At 41.1% G+C, this 16,587-nt stretch overlaps 1 protein-coding gene and 1 long non-coding RNA gene across 2 annotated transcripts; one reads left to right on the top strand and one right to left on the bottom strand.

Annotated features, from left to right (window-relative positions):
• Nucleotides 1-38: 38 nt before the first annotated feature.
• Nucleotides 39-12,652, bottom strand: tmprss13a (transmembrane serine protease 13a). Its single transcript, XM_085243436.1, has 13 exons — nucleotides 12,511-12,652; nucleotides 7,656-7,830; nucleotides 7,403-7,510; nucleotides 6,688-6,858; nucleotides 6,217-6,343; nucleotides 5,528-5,623; nucleotides 5,395-5,438; nucleotides 3,631-3,793; nucleotides 3,194-3,369; nucleotides 2,430-2,528; nucleotides 1,035-1,177; nucleotides 765-917; nucleotides 39-682 (listed from the first exon to the last, which is right to left on the bottom strand). Exons 1-13 carry the CDS (start codon nucleotides 12,526-12,528, stop codon nucleotides 668-670), a joined length of 1,488 nt encoding a protein of 495 aa, XP_085099562.1. The 5' UTR covers nucleotides 12,529-12,652; the 3' UTR covers nucleotides 39-667.
• A 1,035-nt stretch (nucleotides 12,653-13,687) lies between these two features.
• Nucleotides 13,688-14,004, top strand: LOC146559727 (uncharacterized). The gene is made up of 2 exons (XR_014888344.1): nucleotides 13,688-13,749; nucleotides 13,836-14,004. It is a non-coding gene; the product is annotated as an uncharacterized LOC146559727 (long non-coding RNA).
• Nucleotides 14,005-16,587: the final 2,583 nt, after the last annotated feature.

Raw genomic sequence — 16,587 nt, 5'->3', positions numbered from 1 at the left:
ACAAAATCATTAAACACCACAACAAAGGGGAGTGGATGGTTCCTTCTTTATCTGATATATGTTGTGTTTGTTATTCGCGCAATCCTTCACAAACTTATGACATGAACATAACAAAGAATACGGAAAAATGGCATACAATCAAGAACAATTTCAAGAAAAATCCCAACATGAGTAGTGGCTTAAGTGCACTGCTTAGTGACTCAAGTGCAAGGTAATGCACAAAATGTTTTGATTTTAATATGGTACACAACAGTTAAAATTGTGTTCCTGGGAGAAAAAAACACCTTCATAATAATTAATCATACACAATCATACATTAATCAACCACAAACTGATTAAGGAAATCTCAGTAGAACCTCAGTAAAGCCTTTCATTGAATTACAATAAGATACAATTGAAAAAAAAATCTGCTTTTAAAGCTCACTTAAATTAAAAATAAGCTTTAGTACACACAAAAGAATAAAATCAAAATTGAAAGACTGAAGTCAGTGCACTGATTAGCTTGTATACATGTGGGTAGTGTAAAATATATTAAATCCATGTGACCTGGGATGAGTATAGATGATGAGCACAACATTAATGAATGTATGTGGGCATTTCTGTCATGCTGCTACTCCCTCAAGACAACTTCATTGGGAGGAAAACACCAGCAGGAGGCAAAGTGATGTCACACCATAGCTCTCTGCAAGAGGCAAAGGAGGAGTTAACATAGAGAAAGCCTTCCCCTTCTAGTTCTTATTTATTCTTTTTGCTTTCACTCTTACATGCATGCTTGTGTAGATCCAGGGCAGAACACTACTGACTCTGGTGTAAACCCCGGGTTTGTTTTTTTCACCACAGCCAGCTCCCCAGCTGGTAATCCCCACCAGGTAAAAGCGACTCTCTCCCTGGCATACCAGAGGTCCACCACTGTCACCCTGGAAAAATATATTATACTTGATTAACAGAAATGTTACTCCAAAGTTTGCTAGATGGTCAAATCCATGCATACTTATATGATTTCTGTTAGCTGTTCCTTAATACTGACTGCTCACCTGACAGGAGTCTTTGCCTCCTTCGAGTTTCCCAGCACAAAGCATATTATTGGTCACCAGACCTCCATAAGCATCACGACTGTTACACACCCGTGTATCAATGATGTCCACACTCACTTCCATCAGATCCTTCGAGACAACACCTTTAAAAAAAAAAGAAAAAACAAAAAAACGTCATTGTTTCCTTTCCATGGCAATATAATACCCCACAATAGTAGCTTGATGTAAATATTATACATTATTGTGAGTTGCACCGTCTAAGCAACAGAAATTGTGCATTGTTTGTTTTCTTCATTTTTCTTCAGTTTTTATGATTAATAATTTTGCAGTCTTTTGTTTATTGATTGAGAGTTGTCACCCACCCATCAGTCGTTAACATTATTTTTTCAAGCATATTTTTCATCAGATGATTATATAGACAACAGATACTGGTTACTTTCTCATCATTCCCTGATGTTGCTTTCTTGTAATCCTTCCCCAGTCTTTCTCAGCTTGCAGATTTTTTGTTGTTTTTTTATTGCATCAGCAATGTTTAATAGTTTGCCTTTCACTGAGGAGTGGCTTCCGTCTGGTCATTCTGCCTTACAGGCCTGACTGGTGTAGTGCTGTAGAAATGGTTGTTCTTCTAAAAGGTTCTCCTATCTCCACAGAGCAAAGATGGAGCTCTGTCAGAGTGATCATTGGGTTCTTGGTCTCCTCCCTAACTAAGGCCTTTCTTTCCCAGTACCTCAGACTGGCCAGACAGAGCCCTGATGGTTTCAGACTTCTTCCATTTATGGATGATGGAGGCCATTATGCTCACTGGAACCTTTAATGCTGCAGAAGTTTTTCTTTTTCTTTTTTTTCTGCACCTTTCCCCAGATCTATACCTCCATACAATTCTTTCTCAACAATTCATTAGCACCATCAACTATGGGACCTTATATAGACGATGTGTGCTTTTCAAAATAATGTCCAATCTACTGAATTTACCACAGATGGACTTCAGTCATGTTGTAGAAACATCTGACATATTTTGAGTGCCATAGCAAAGGCTGCGAATATTTATGCTCATGTTTTTTTTTTTTTTGTTGTTCTATCAATGCTTTGGGTGGGTGCTAACTTCCTACAATTTAAGGCTTTAGTTTCAGTGAGTAAAATGGCTAAACGTCACTCATAGACCAAACCTAAACTTTTAAAGCCTTATCTACAGTAAAACAATCAAACACTACTGGAAACAACAGCACTTAAACATGTAATGCAGACGCAAGGCAGACTGTATTGCCCAACACATTAGTATGGAAATCATGGGAATTCAGTAAAATAAATTACATTCATGAATAACTAAAACTTGGTCATTTGCTAGATTTCTAGTCTAGATTTCTAGATACTTAACATTTCTGAATTTCTGCTTACCTGAACCGGCCTGTGTGGTGCCAAAACCCGAGGTCCAGCACTGAGTTCCTTGGACAAAGTTCTGGTTATATGCTGGCAGACAAGCAGGCTGAACTTTATCTGGTTAACACAAAAATATGTATTTAAATTTTGCCAACACATCAGCCGCCTTGTGTGCTCAAAAGGATAGTATTGTAGATAGATCTGTACATATACGGTAAAACAACTTCACTATGTAAAGCAGATTAACAGTTTGACTGTGAACTCACAGGCTTTCAAAGCTCAGACTGAGCAGCAAAGGAAATATTTTCATTGCTATTACTATCCTGCACATTGTTTTAGTGTCCTGTTTTTGTTAATAATCTACACAATCTACTGTAGACTATATACAGCAGAGAGTAAGAGAAATACTTATTTGATCCCCTGCTGAATTTGGAAAAACTTTATGTAATGTGTATGGTTGCTTAAAATAAAGCTACCATAAAAATTAAAGACTGTTCCTTTCTTTGAGCAAATTCAGCATGGGATCAAATAATTATTTCCCCCACTATACTATGCAGAATATATATGCATAACACTCTCCATAGTGCTATTAAACACAGGTTTCATCATCGAAGGATTTCTGTGCTGGATATTTCCATGGAGGAAGCAATTAAATCCTTCACACACTCTGCTTTCCAACATGATGCCCACACACATGCTTATGTGATTATTAAAATCTGAACACAGCTATAGAGGTTGGATGACTACACACATTTGTTAAAGAATGTAAAGATGCAACTAACCATTGAAAGTGACTGGGGATGTAAGTTTGAGAAGAACAACATCTTGGTCATTTGTTTTAGTGTTATAGTTCTCATTGACTATGATCTTCTCAACAAAGTACGGAACAGGCAGGTTGTTCAGCGACACCGTTCCACCATATACTCTCCAGTTCTGAGGGGATAGAGCCAAGTTGTCTCTGAAACCCCGAAAAACACTCTTCAATGGACAGCAACAGATTAATGTAGATTTCAGCACAGAATAATTGGCATTATGGTTTTTAAAATGTATGAATTTTGAATTGTTAACTGCAGCTGGACCTTAAAATATCTACAATTACAATGTACAGACTCTAGGAATCAGAGAGTTTATTAAGGTAGACTATGGTCAATTTAAGAGAGTGTGATAAAACATTTACAAAGGTATGTTTGTTTTATTTTCTTTTTTTTTTTTTTGTCACCTTGGGAAACAGTGGGCAGCAGAAAGCACAAAATCAGGGGAGATCAGGACTCCTCCGCAGACATGGGATCCTCTGAACTGTAGTGACAACTGCCAAGGCCAATGACCTATTTTAGCTATGGTGCCACCAATGATCCGGGACGTGGCCTGCTGCTTACCACAATCTGGACAACAATGCAAGGTACCATGCAAAAGAAAGAAAGGGAAACAAAACTATTGTCAGCATACAGTTTTATCCTTGATGAATGCAGAAAAAAATACATTGTATGTGCCAGCGTTGCTGCTGCAGTGCTGTTAGATCTTCATAGGAGTCACAATGTTTTATGTTATCAAGGTCACCTAACAAAACACCTTGTGGCCATAACTTAAGAACTCTTTGAGTAATTTTTACACAACTTTAAACAAGTCTTAAGATTTTATGAGGCCAAATTTTAGCCAGTTAAGTAGCAGAGGGGTTTTCTTAACTGCTTTGATGAGGTCCTAACATCCACTATTGGCCCTGTGCTCACTACCAGAAATTGCAGACCCACCACTGGCACCCTGTGCTTTTCGCAGGTAAGAGCAGGTTCACACTTACCATATCTGAGAGACCTGAAAGGGTCTAGAGAAACCTGTATGTTATGGTGATATGATGGTTTGGAGAACCATATCAATGAGAGGATGAACAGACTTCTGCAGGCTAGACTATGGCCCCCTGACTGCCATTAGGTATTGGGATTAAATCATTGGATCCACTGTTGCACCCTACACTGGTGCAGTGGGTCCTGGGTTTATAGTTCATCATGATCTATAGAAATCTATAGAAATCTGGAATCGAAGGTATGGCAATCTGGAGATGTTATTGAAGCTCAAGTTACTTTGCTTTGGCCTTCAGGTCATCTGTATTTTGGGGGTTTTCTTCCTCTTAAATGTCTAATAGATTCTCTTTGGGATTCAGATCAGACCGGTTGGCCAAATGCAGTAATGATTATCAGCATTCTGATCACGATTGGTAAACCATTTAGCAGTAGTTATGGCATTGTGGATAGGTTTTTATTCCGTTAGGAAAAGGAATCGCCAACTAGAAATCAAGTCCTCATGAAGTTCTCTCTCCTGGTATATAGCTGCATTAACTTTTGATATGATAAAATATCACTGACATGATTTGGTGCCCCAAATCATCATAGACAGCAAAAGCACACAGGACTTCAAACACTTTGGATTCTGTCTCTGTCCTCTCTTTCCTCCAGACTTCAGGACCTTGATTTACAAATGAAATGCGAAATGCAATTTGATCTTTTAAAAGGACGTTGGACATAAAGTCCAGGTAAGACATTTTTGATATTGTTTCTCACATTCCTAATATCAAGATGTATTTGGTGGCTCTTAATGCTAAAATAGCAGCCTCTTTCCCAAATTCAAAGCTCTGCCAAGTTCTTTGACAATCCTTTCAAAGCTTCATCTTGCCTGTTAAAGTTAGCCTTTTCAGCAGTGACCTTCTGTGGCTCACCCTCCTGGAGGTTGTCAGTTATCATCATCTGAATAACCGTACAGCCAGCAATCATCCCCATGATTGCGACCGTGTGTACTGACCAAAGCTATCAAAAATTCTAACAGAAAAATGCTTGAACCTTGAAATTTTCAGAAAATTATTCAGATACTTTTGTTAGTATTGCACTGGCTAATAACTGCATTTCAGTCATAGGTACTGGGTGTAAGGCAGACATAGAAAAAGAAATAAAAAGTGTGTGACATATGACTGTAGGAACAGATGGAGGCTCCTTACCCACACACTGCAGGGAGACAGTCTGCTTGTTCGGACAGGGAGAACTGCATGTTGCCACAATAAGGGAAACATGTTAAAATGGGTACATGCAGTCAACCAATGCTAATGTTGTTAACCAACAAATCATATGTACCTGACATTTACCCGAGCCTGGATTGGAGCAGATCTTGTACTGTTGTTCAGTGTTAAACCTGTGGAATCTGATTGAATTGTAGCTGTCATATAGACGCTGGAGACAGAGAGAAAAATGATTAGATAAACGTGCACATATAGAGACCATTTTCTGCAGTCAATATCTGAGTGAATCTGTAAACTAATTGCGCTTCTATCATACTGAGATGCCCCACTGGTAGTCATTCCTGTGGAGAATCAATTCAACCCTAAACACAGCAGCAGATCAGGTGATGTTTCATGAACCTCTGTGGGTAATTACAGGTTGTGGTTTGAAGCCCACGTGTTTAAGGGCTGTTGTTGAAATCGACCCTTCCAAATGACAAGCTAAATCACTCATTCATGAAGCCCGTGCTAGGTCTAAATGATGATAGATAATGGTAAGATATATTATGAAGATTACCTTTGATCCAAATTTTTTCTCAGCTGCCTTTAAACTTTTTAGCCTTTATTTATATAGGGCACTAGAGAGAAGACAGCTAGTAAAGGGCCTCAGGGTGTATGCAAACCCAGGCCTCTGCAATGGTCTGGGTTGCCTGTTCTACTGAACTATACCAGCACCCAGCTATCTTTAAACTTTTTTATACATGATGTTCAATACATTTTAGGTGAGCTATGACAATAATAGGCAGGGTAAAGTGATGATCATACTTTCTGAATCCTTGCCGCTTGCAGATCTGCTTGGCTTCATTGTCATCCCACCCTTGGTTACACACTGGTAGGAAGCGGCCATCTGTGGCTGTTCTGACCTGCAGACTGTTTCCCTCACCAAACCTCACTGGAGAAGTAATAACAAGAAGGGATAACAAAAAGAATACACCTTAAATCTCCTAAGTCCATTATGTGCACATGTGACTATTAGGCAATTTTAGCTTTCATTTTGCAGAAAATGTTTAATTTGCCAAGACCTTTCTTGTGCATTCTTCTAATATATTTACCTTGTTGTTAGGCATTACATAGAGTGTATAATATGAATAAAGCCAATACAATTATACATGATTCAGATTTAAGTTGGATCCCCTAAGAATTCTTACATATATTGATACATATTCCTTCCATAGATTATTATTGTTATTTTCCAATCCTACTTCATCTTCTTTCTTTATGAGTGTGCTGATTTACCACAGTATGCTTCGTCAGTGCCATGTTGGCAGTCCTCTTTTCCATCACAAATTACAGTATTGTTTGGGCAGTTGTCCTTTGGCAAAACTGCACTTTGGGTTTTCTCATCATTGCTCCCATCATGCTCATCGTAGTGGATCGCTGATGTTGCTCTCCTGGTGCCGTACACAACTGTGGTTGGAGAGTATGTAGTAATGATTTTAAAGTAAGTAGAGGTAGAGTGTGCCATTATTGTTATCCTTCACACAAACAAAATAATGAAATAAAATAAGAACAGTAATATGCATCTTAAAATTGACTTTCCATCTCACTTAATAAATATCAGCAACTATTTATACGTACTCCAGTTAACATAAATGATTTTCAAAGTGAGCACCGCATGCAACGGACCACACAGAGAAAACATTTTGTCAGTGCCAACAAATCTCTGTGGAAGTAAAAAAATTCATATAATTCCATTCCATTTTTATTTATAGTTGCAAAATAATGTGTTATATACTGGTAATGACATTTAATAACTGAGTTTATGCTTCATACTGTTTTTAAATACCAACATACACAAAAATGAGCAAATGAAAATAGATAAATTCTTACACTCTTAGGACCACAAGGGCACAAAAATACTGTAAGTAACTGAGATTCACATGCAGATACAACAGGTTCAAATAACTTAGTTCACAAGTTTTGATGACACTGTTCAGTGATCAAAGTATACCTCCAAGCCAAATGGCCACCCCCAGCAGAGCAAGCAACAGTAGGACTGACACCGACACACCAATGCACCTTTTCTTGCTCTCACAGCATCCCTTTTTCTTCTTTGGAACTAAACACAGTCAGAACAAAAGCATATAGTGACACACATATTAATGATCGTTGGAGCGACTCTGACTCAGCATTTATTTTGTTTGTACATTTGCAATACGTGGATTTTATTCCTAGAAAATATGGGAGGAGTGGGTATAACTCACTTGTGATGGGCTGTGAGACTTGGGGAACAGCCACAGATGATGGATACCGAGGGATGTAACGTGGCTGGGTTGGGGGCATCATCCCTGGACCGAAGCCATACACCACCTCTTCATAAGACCTGAGGGGTGGCTGTGTGTGGACAGCAACAGAGTAGTAGGGAGGAGGGGGGGTGCCCTAAGAGAAAAAGACAAAAACAATGAGGGCAAAACAAATACTCTGCAAGATTTCAAAGATAAAATCTCTAACTGGAATAACAAACAATGTCATGTGAAGTCTATGTCCAATATTATGTAATCACTCCTTGGGCACAAGATGCTGTTTGTTTGCTTTCTATGTTTGCTCATCTTGAGAGTAGTTTTATTTTAATGGGGAGAACCTGAACGTTCTGAATTTCAACCAAATTAAATCAAAGTTATTAATTGTTTTGCATGTCAATGAGGGAAATTAGTATTTGGTCCTCTACAGCCTAGCTAGAAACCTGACTCTGACCACCACCATGTGCAAGACCATGGTCAAGGTCATGCAGGGGCATAGCCAGAACTCACTCATATAGAAAATCTGTGGAGAGAGCTGAAGTTTCAAATTGCCAAGCAGCAGCCAAGAAAACTAAAGGATTTGATTCTGTAAAGAGAAGTGGGCCAAAGTGGGCCTTCCTGAGATAAGTAAAAACCTGGTGACCCCTGTGCTTGCCAACAAGGATTTTTCCAGTACTAAGTCATGTTCTAAGGCATATATATTAGGTATAATATATACAATTAGACATACATGAGCTAAAATGGTAAATCATCCATATGTGTTTCTTGTTGTTAAGACTCTGCACATTTGTGGTTGTCAAGAGTCTGCATGTAACCTATTGTCCTCCATGATATCCAAACACTGTTATCAAGTCTACACCAGCTCAACAACCTTATAGGCACAAAGAAAGAAGTGATGTATCCTGGCAACAGTGTCTAACAGATCAGATTTAGGAGTATGTTCCTCATTTCTCAGTGATATCGTCTCTGCTAGTAGCCATATCAAGAATTTCAAACAAAGGTCTTAATCCATATTTGGAGACTTGCATGGGACAAGTTGGTGCAAAATGATAGTGGGAAAAATGCACCTAAGAACAAGTTTGTTCGCTGGGTTTTTCTTAGAGGAATAAGTGGCTCAAATACTTTAATCCACATGGGTTAAAGGTCTACCATGTGTTCATTGGGAGTGACTCATGGCACAGACTACTGACTAGTTAGATAGCCACCTTAGTAAAAGAATGGTGTCTAAGCAGCTGTCAGCCGTAGTGCGTTTCCCTACTGTATCTACCAAATAACTGGTTTTGGTATCACTTCGTTGTTAGCAAGTGTTACTTTAATAAGTTCTCCCAAAAGTGTTGGAGGTTAATCTGGGCAAAACAAGGATGTTGCAACACTTTCTAATGCATTTTTTCTTTTTGTTTGTTTTAAGAGGGTGTGGTATTGTTTTTGGTCAACAAAAAAGTTCCAGTAAGCATTTGTCAACCTTAGGGTGTCATTGACTGGAATCACTGCATATAACAATATCTCTCTGATTGCCTTTCTACTACGGAACAATCCAGCAATCCAGCACCCTAACACTGACCCGGTGTCTCGTTTTCTTTTTTCCTAAGATGATAAAGTTAGTCTGTGGGCCATACCTCCCCATTTTTATCAATTATTAACAATGATCACCCCTGGCCCCCATCCCACACTTTGAGAATCACTGCACCAACACATGCTGTGTTTATTCTGAAAGGAATTTGGCCTGTGCTGCTAGTGTTTCAGTGTCACATGCACCATTTCCTTGAAATAGTGTGCAATGGCATTTTAGGTATGTTTTCTCTTACTGGCTAGGTGATTCAGGTGATTCTGCTACCCAGTCAGGAGCAGTAAAAAACCCTGTGAGTGTGCACAATGGACTATAATTGCCATAGGTGTAGCACTTGTGTAACATAGCATGGTGTTCATTGCCCATTGTTTCGCTTTAAAAGATGTTTGTCTATTTTTTGTCAGGGATAAATCTGAATCTGTTGGTTAAAGAAAACCCTTTTTTCTTTGTTATTTAAAATATTATTTTTTTCAATTGAATTCGGTCATAAATAATGTTGAATCTTAATTAAGCTTTAAAATTAAGATACATTTATTTATTAGAAGACTGCACTGGTTATAGACTGCAATTTTGTTTTAGAGCAAACAAGTTAAAAAAGATTCATCCTCATGTGTTCACACCAGGTATGCAGATAGAGTCAATCTTTACCTAGTTATATGGTTACAAAGTACTTAAAGTCTTATAAATTATGTCCACTGTGCTAAATCAAATTTGGGCAGAAAAATGTGAATTTGATTTGTTATTTTCTTCATCAATAACAGCATGATCTTTGGTTTTAAACCAAGTTTTCTGCTGATTTCTTCAATATTCATGTTTTCTTGTTTTAATGACAAATGGTCTGATTAATTTATTAGATTAATTTCACCGGAAATTAATCTAATAAGAATAACAACACTGGTCAACAAGCATTTTCCTTCTGAGACTCTTTCACCTGTATTTTAGCAGATTTTACTGGCTGACACCAAACTGGAAAATTATGTTCCAAGTACTCGCCAACTTCGATGATGTTTCAGCATTTAAGAAATAAGTTTGGTCTCAAGAAAAGTAAAACCAAAGTTAAGGAAAGCATTTTTGCTGGTCCTGAAATCTGCGAACGGATGTTTGATGATTGGTTCCGAATGAAACTGAACCCAGCTCAACTAGGTTGTGCAGAATTTTCTTAGCAGTCACAGAGGAAAAAGTTTTGCTGAGCTTGTGGATAACACACTGAAAGTGTGTGAACTACTAAGATTTTCCCATGCTCATTGCTGGAGCATGGCTCATGGATTTCATCAAAATAAAAAGCCAATATCAACTCTTGGTCCCTAAAAAGACAAACAGATATGCTGTACAAGTGAAAAACCAAGAGCTAAATTAACAGAGATTTGCTTTAACATATCTCTAGGAAACAAATTAAAACAGTCTTGGCAGAAAATAGCTACAATTCCAAACATTGTGTTGATATATTGATGTTCAGCAGTATCAAAACATGAGTGATGTGTATGTCACAAACCTGACACGCAAGCTTTAATTTGATTACATATCTGAAATCACTGTAAAACAATGGATAAAGACCTGGAATTTCCTACTAGCAAATAAAAATATATTTTGTAGATCAGTCTAATGAGGCAAACCTTCTACTGGTGCCTGGTTGTGTCTAAAGGTAACAAAATCTACCAACCAACATGTCACTAACTTACATGTGAAACTATTTTCAGCTAAACTAAGCAAAAGTATTTTTGTACAGCAATTAAAACGTGTGCTAATTTTAGTACTGTGCTCTTTATGCGACATGTGGGAACGCAGCTGGTGATATCAACGTTTGCAAATGCTAAATGCTCTGTGGCTGTACCTGTTTGAACACAGCATGCCTTAATCACCTGTTTCCATTATCAACTAAGCCTCTGTAGAAAGTCATACAATGTGAAAAAACAAGTTTCTGATGAGTCATTTGACCTCCTGACATTCTTATAGCATGAAAGAGAAACATTTGTTTGTTTTCACATACATACATACATTATTTAAACAGTTTTTGTCACGTTGTAAGTGATTTCAATCCTGAAACTGCTGCTATGAGCAGTTTGCAGTTTGTGTATGAACCGCACCAAGAAATTGAGAAAAAATAAGATGTGCTATTAGGGTAGGGTCACTGGTAAATAACCCTTAAAGAAATACTTTCCTTTATGCAGTCTAAATTTTGGGCTTGACCATTGCCTTTCCTCAGCTGTTGAGACCTTTTTCTAATATCAATGTGATCACACTTCCATAAACTGGGGAGACGAGCATATAGTTCTCAAAATTTAGATTTGCTATTAAACCTGTTTCAAGTTAAGTTCAGTAAAAGTGTGAAACTGTGAAGGCAAGCATTACTCACCAACAAAGATGTATAGTTTTTTTTTTTTTAAAGACCTATAGGCAGCATAAACCTTACTTTATTGTAATCAAATGCCTTAGCAGAATTAGGTGGAGGTATAGTCATATTTCTCAGCATAGTGCACACGGTCATATTTCACAGTTTGCTCTCAAGCTATTATTATAAATAAAAGGTGGAAAAATTAGAGGATCTATGCAACACAAAGGACAGCATCACTCACACAAACCATGTCATCTAAAATTACAAAATCCATCCATCCATTTTCTTCTGTTAGCACAGTTGAGGGTAAGCTACAACATAATCTGATATAAAATGGTAAACTAAAACTGTCCCCCTTTTTTAATCTGCCAGCCTTGTATGGGCAAAATTAATAATTCTAGATTCAAACACAATATCCAGAACATACAATGAAATGCAGAAAGGTGCAATTACAGGTATCTCTCTCTTTATTTTATCTAAAAAGACAAGAGTTAGTACAATGAAAATGTGAAGTTTAATAACATTATTTCCTCCATCATCACATCAGGAATATACACAATTTCACAGACACAGGGATTTGTTTATGTGTTCGTGCATCTATACCATATCTCTATATTACACAGTCTAAAATTGAATAAAGAATACAAATAATTGCCCATATAGACTATATAAGCCAAGACAGAAAGCCTCTATAACACCTGAAGGAAAGTGAAGTCAAATCTTTCGCTCTGTAATCTCTTTACTGAACAACATTCTTCAGCCTTCTGAAGAATGCAACATATACTCACAAGCAACACAGTTCTCTAAATTCAAAACAATGCAAACTGAAGCAGAAAACACAGCCATCATTCAGGTGAACAGTAATTAAGTGGGAAGTTTGACTATTGAGTGAATACACGCCAGCAAGAATCAGAACCTACCGGGTCATGTTTATCCATTGGACTCAGGAAAGCAAAGTGTGTAGAGTGGAGGTGAGAGCAGGTGGGTGGAGCTTTTTCAGTGCAGGTTTACACAGTCTGGAGCATGGTGGTGAAACATTAAGCACGTTTGTTCTCCTTCCTTTCGTCTCCTCTGCTTTTTACTCAACTGTGTTTCCCACTCAACTTAAACCAAGCAATAGGTAGGTAGGCCTATCTTCCCCCTCCCATCGTAATACCTCCCATGTAAATCCTTCCTTCTTTGCTTCACAGAGACGGGCGTGTCCAGTGCACCAATATCCTACCTGTCAGACCAGTTTTGTAGCAGCAGCATACTGAGATTGATTCACAGTATGAAGCTCAAATAACCTAAGCTGAGCTGTCAGGGCCCTGGACTCAACTGGCCTCTTCTTCCAAGAGTATGACATGATTTCTTTTTCAATCTGGAATTCATGGATGTAGAATTCACCACAGTGTATTCAAACCCTGGAGACAAGCAGACTGCCCGGCCCCACAACAACAGAGCAGCCCATCAGCCTGGACCCCGAACAGACGACCAGCTCCTCCTGGCTATCTGGTCGTCTGGTCCATGACTTCTCTTGGAAGACAGCATCTCGTTCTTGGCTGGGGAAGAGAAACTCTGGGCCTTCTTTCTGACTGTAGCGTCGAAGCACCAGTCAGTGTATTCCTTCAGAGCATCCAAATTCTCCTTGTTGTCCTCCAGGGTGTTGGACATTATTATGCAGATATGTGTTGTTGTCTGTCAATTTTCTGGTGTGTTTTAAGCTTCAAAAAGTGTCTGTTTAATCTTTATTCCCCCAAGTCTCCAGCGTCTGACCTCACCTAGCATTTCCGTTCCACCTAGCATCTACCCAGGAAGACTTCTACATTATTAGTGCGATTTCTCCCTCTGAAAAATATAGGGGGGTGGATCGATACAAATATTGATAGTTTATTTGTCAGGATCTGACGGCGCCCTGACCGGTCGACCTGCCAGTGTGTGTATATCTGTGTGCGTGTGTATGTGTCTCTCCTATCGCCCTGTCTTCCCCTCCGGCTCCGCTGAGATGTGTTAGGAGGTAACCTAGCAACAGGCTACCTCCGACCCGGAAGTGCTGTCGCCCGGAGCTGCCACACCTGCAGTCAATCCACCAGCTGCTGCCAATCAACTACTATCTTCAGCAGGGCTACTTAATGGTGTGGCTGAGCGACAGACAGCGCTGGAGTATTGCACTAAGCCTGGTAGTGTTTTCGAGTCGCTAACGTTATTGAAGTGCTGTCTGATCTTCGTACTCATTCTGCTGTCGTGTGTGTGTGTGTGCACCCAGGGATTGACGGAGGATTTACGGACACTAAGGAAGCACTTGGAGGAGAGACGGGCACTCACTACCACGCACGGGCTTACACGGAAGGAGGGACGCACTATCACCATTGTTGCACATTTGAACTGTTGTCACCTTGCTGCACTGTAAATAAATGCACTGTCATTATTTCTGAGCTCCGCGCCTGAGTCCACTCTTTAACAACCGTGACAGAATACTCCAGCCAGCCATGGACTCAGCGGACTCAAACCCAGTTCAACGAGAGCTCTCCGTTCAGGGCGAAGTTTTGGACCGCCATGAGAGCATGATGAAACACATCATGACGGAACAAACAGCGATGCGACAGGTGCTTGCAAACATTCAAGGTATGTTACTCACCGCGCCCGGCACCTCAGCTAAAAATCCACAACCCACTCCATCAGTAAGTGTGGCTGCAGCTTGCCCACTACCCCCTTCGCCTCCACCACCTCCACCTAGGCGAGAACATACATTACCGGTTCCGGAGAAGTTTGATGGAGATATAACAAAGAGTCGAGGCTTTCTGATGCAGTGTTCATTGATTTTCAGACAACAGACACAGGCTTACGGCTCAGATTGTGCGAAGATCACGCTTATGGTGGAACTGATGACTGGCCGGGCGCTGCAATGGGCACAAGCCGTTTTAAATGTTCAACCGAATATCTCCTACCAGGATTTTCTGACCAAGTTCCTCTGTGTGTTTGATAAAGGAACGGATGCAGATGGCGCTGCTAATCGTTTGTTTACCCTAAAGCAGGGACATAAGAGTGTCGCGGATTTCTCCATTGACTTTTGGATCCTGGCCGAGGAGACGGGCTGGGCAGAAAACGCACTCCGGGGAGCCTTCCTGAACTGCCTAAACGAAGAACTCAAACATGAGTTAGCTACGAAAGAGCTACCTAAACCCCTTAGCACTTTGATTAATATGTGCATTCAACTGGATAATCATATGAGAGAGTTTGGGAGACGGGCAGATGAAGAACGACGGCTGGCAGGAGGCGCCGATGCGCCTACCGGGTTGCTTCCTTCTCACTGGCGAGAGGAAGAAGAAGACCCAGCGGAGGATGAGGAACAGCCGATGCAGCTGGGCCGGGCTTGGTTCGGTGCTTCCCATCGGAGGAGAAGACAGCGCACGGGTGAGTGCTTCGTGTGTGGGAAAAGGGGACACTGGGCTGATACCTGTCCGAAGCGAGTAAAAGACTCCGCCCGCCAGTAGCTGTGGGGATACTGGCGGGTGCTACGGCTAACTCTGTTCCCCATCTCAGTTGTCCGGCCAAGCTGATTTTTCATTCCCTTACTCACCCGTGTAGCGCGCTGATTGACTCTGGAGCTGAGCAGAGTTTTTTGGATGAATCACTAGCTCATAAATTAGCCGTACCCATTGTTCCTCTCCCTGAACCTCTCCAGGTTTCGGCTCTTGACGGCAGCCCTCTGACTACGGTCACTCACCGCACTCGTACCATCACACTCACCCTCTCTGGCAATCACTCGGAGCAGCTCAGTTTGTTTCTTTTTAAATCTCCTGATGCTCCCCTTGTGTTGGGCTATCACTGGCTGCGACAACATAATCCGCAGATCGAAAGGGCCACGGGCCGTATTTCGGGGTGGAGCAGTCAGTGTCACGCTTTGTGCTTGCGCTCCGCGACTTTTGGTGCGACGGTCGCTGGCTCCGCGGAGCCTGTTGCGCCTCCTGATTTGTCTGGTGTTCCGCCTGAGTATCATGACCTGGCCCAGGTTTTTAGCAAAGACAAAGCCTCCTCACTTTCTGCCCCATCGCCCGTACGACTGTGGCATTGATTTGATTCCCCGCACTCCCTTGCCCACCAGTCGACTTTATAACATCTCCAAGCCCGAGCGGGAGTCGATGGAACGGTACATTAATGACTCCTTGGCGGCCAGCATCATTCGACCCTCCACTTCCCCTTTGGGCATGGGATTTTTCTTTGTGGCGAAGAAGGACAGGTCGCTCCGGCCGTGTATCGATTTCCGGGGTTTGAATAAGATCACGATCAAGAACAAGTACCCCTTGCCCTTGCTGGCGTCCGCCTTTGAGCTCCTCCAGGGCGCCACGGTTTTTTCCAAATTGGACCTCCGCAATGCTTACCACCTGATGCGGATTCGTGAAGGGGATGAATGGAAAACAGCATTCAACACTCACCTTGGACATTTCGAGTACCTGGTGATGCCTTTTGGGCTCACCAATGCCCCTGCTGTTTTCCAGGCTATGATTAATGATGATCTCATTAACCACTGTGTTTTTGTCTACCTAGACGACATCCTTGTGTTTTCCCGGAGCCCAGCAGAACATGTGGAGCATGTGAGGCTCGTACTGCAGCGCTTATTGGAGAATCGCCTGTTTGTGAAGGCTGAGAAATGTGAGTTCCATGTTCCAACTGTGTCTTTCCTGGGCTTTGTGGTGGAACAGGGGCGGCTGCGTGCGGACCCAGGTAAGGTCAAGGCGGTGGTTGAGTGGCCAGTGCCCAAGAATCGCAGGGAGTTGCAAAAATTGCGATTGTTTTGGTGGCCCACTCTGTTGCAGGATGCTGGGGAGTACGTGGCGGCTTGTCCTGAGTGTGCTAAGAACAAGATGCCGACCTCGGCGCCTGCTGACCTCCTACGCCCTTTGCCTGTTCCCATGCGTCCCTGGTCGCATGTTGCTCTGGACTTTGTTACGGGACTGCCTCCGTCCTCAGGTAATACTGCTGTACTCACTATTGTTGACCGGTTTTCCAAGGCTGCC

The sequence above is a fragment of the Mchenga conophoros genome, linkage group LG14, assembly GCF_057382185.1.
Source record: "Mchenga conophoros isolate Kocher_MC1m ecotype Shallow Benthic linkage group LG14, M_conophoros_male_GT1.1, whole genome shotgun sequence".
Lineage (NCBI taxonomy): Eukaryota > Metazoa > Chordata > Actinopteri > Cichliformes > Cichlidae > Mchenga > Mchenga conophoros.
The sequence above is the reverse complement of the archived record's forward strand: the minus strand, read 5'-3'. Positions and strand labels throughout refer to the sequence as shown.

Bases quoted from the DNA above. Each gene is read 5' to 3' on its own strand.
- tmprss13a (XM_085243436.1), bottom strand. The intron at 6,344-6,687 runs GTAAATCAGCAC...TTACTTCTCCAG, and splicing joins CACTGACGAAGCATACTGTG to TGAGGTTTGGTGAGGGAAAC. The intron at 5,439-5,527 runs GTACATATGATT...GGCAACATGCAG, and splicing joins CAGGCTCGGGTAAATGTCAG to TTCTCCCTGTCCGAACAAGC.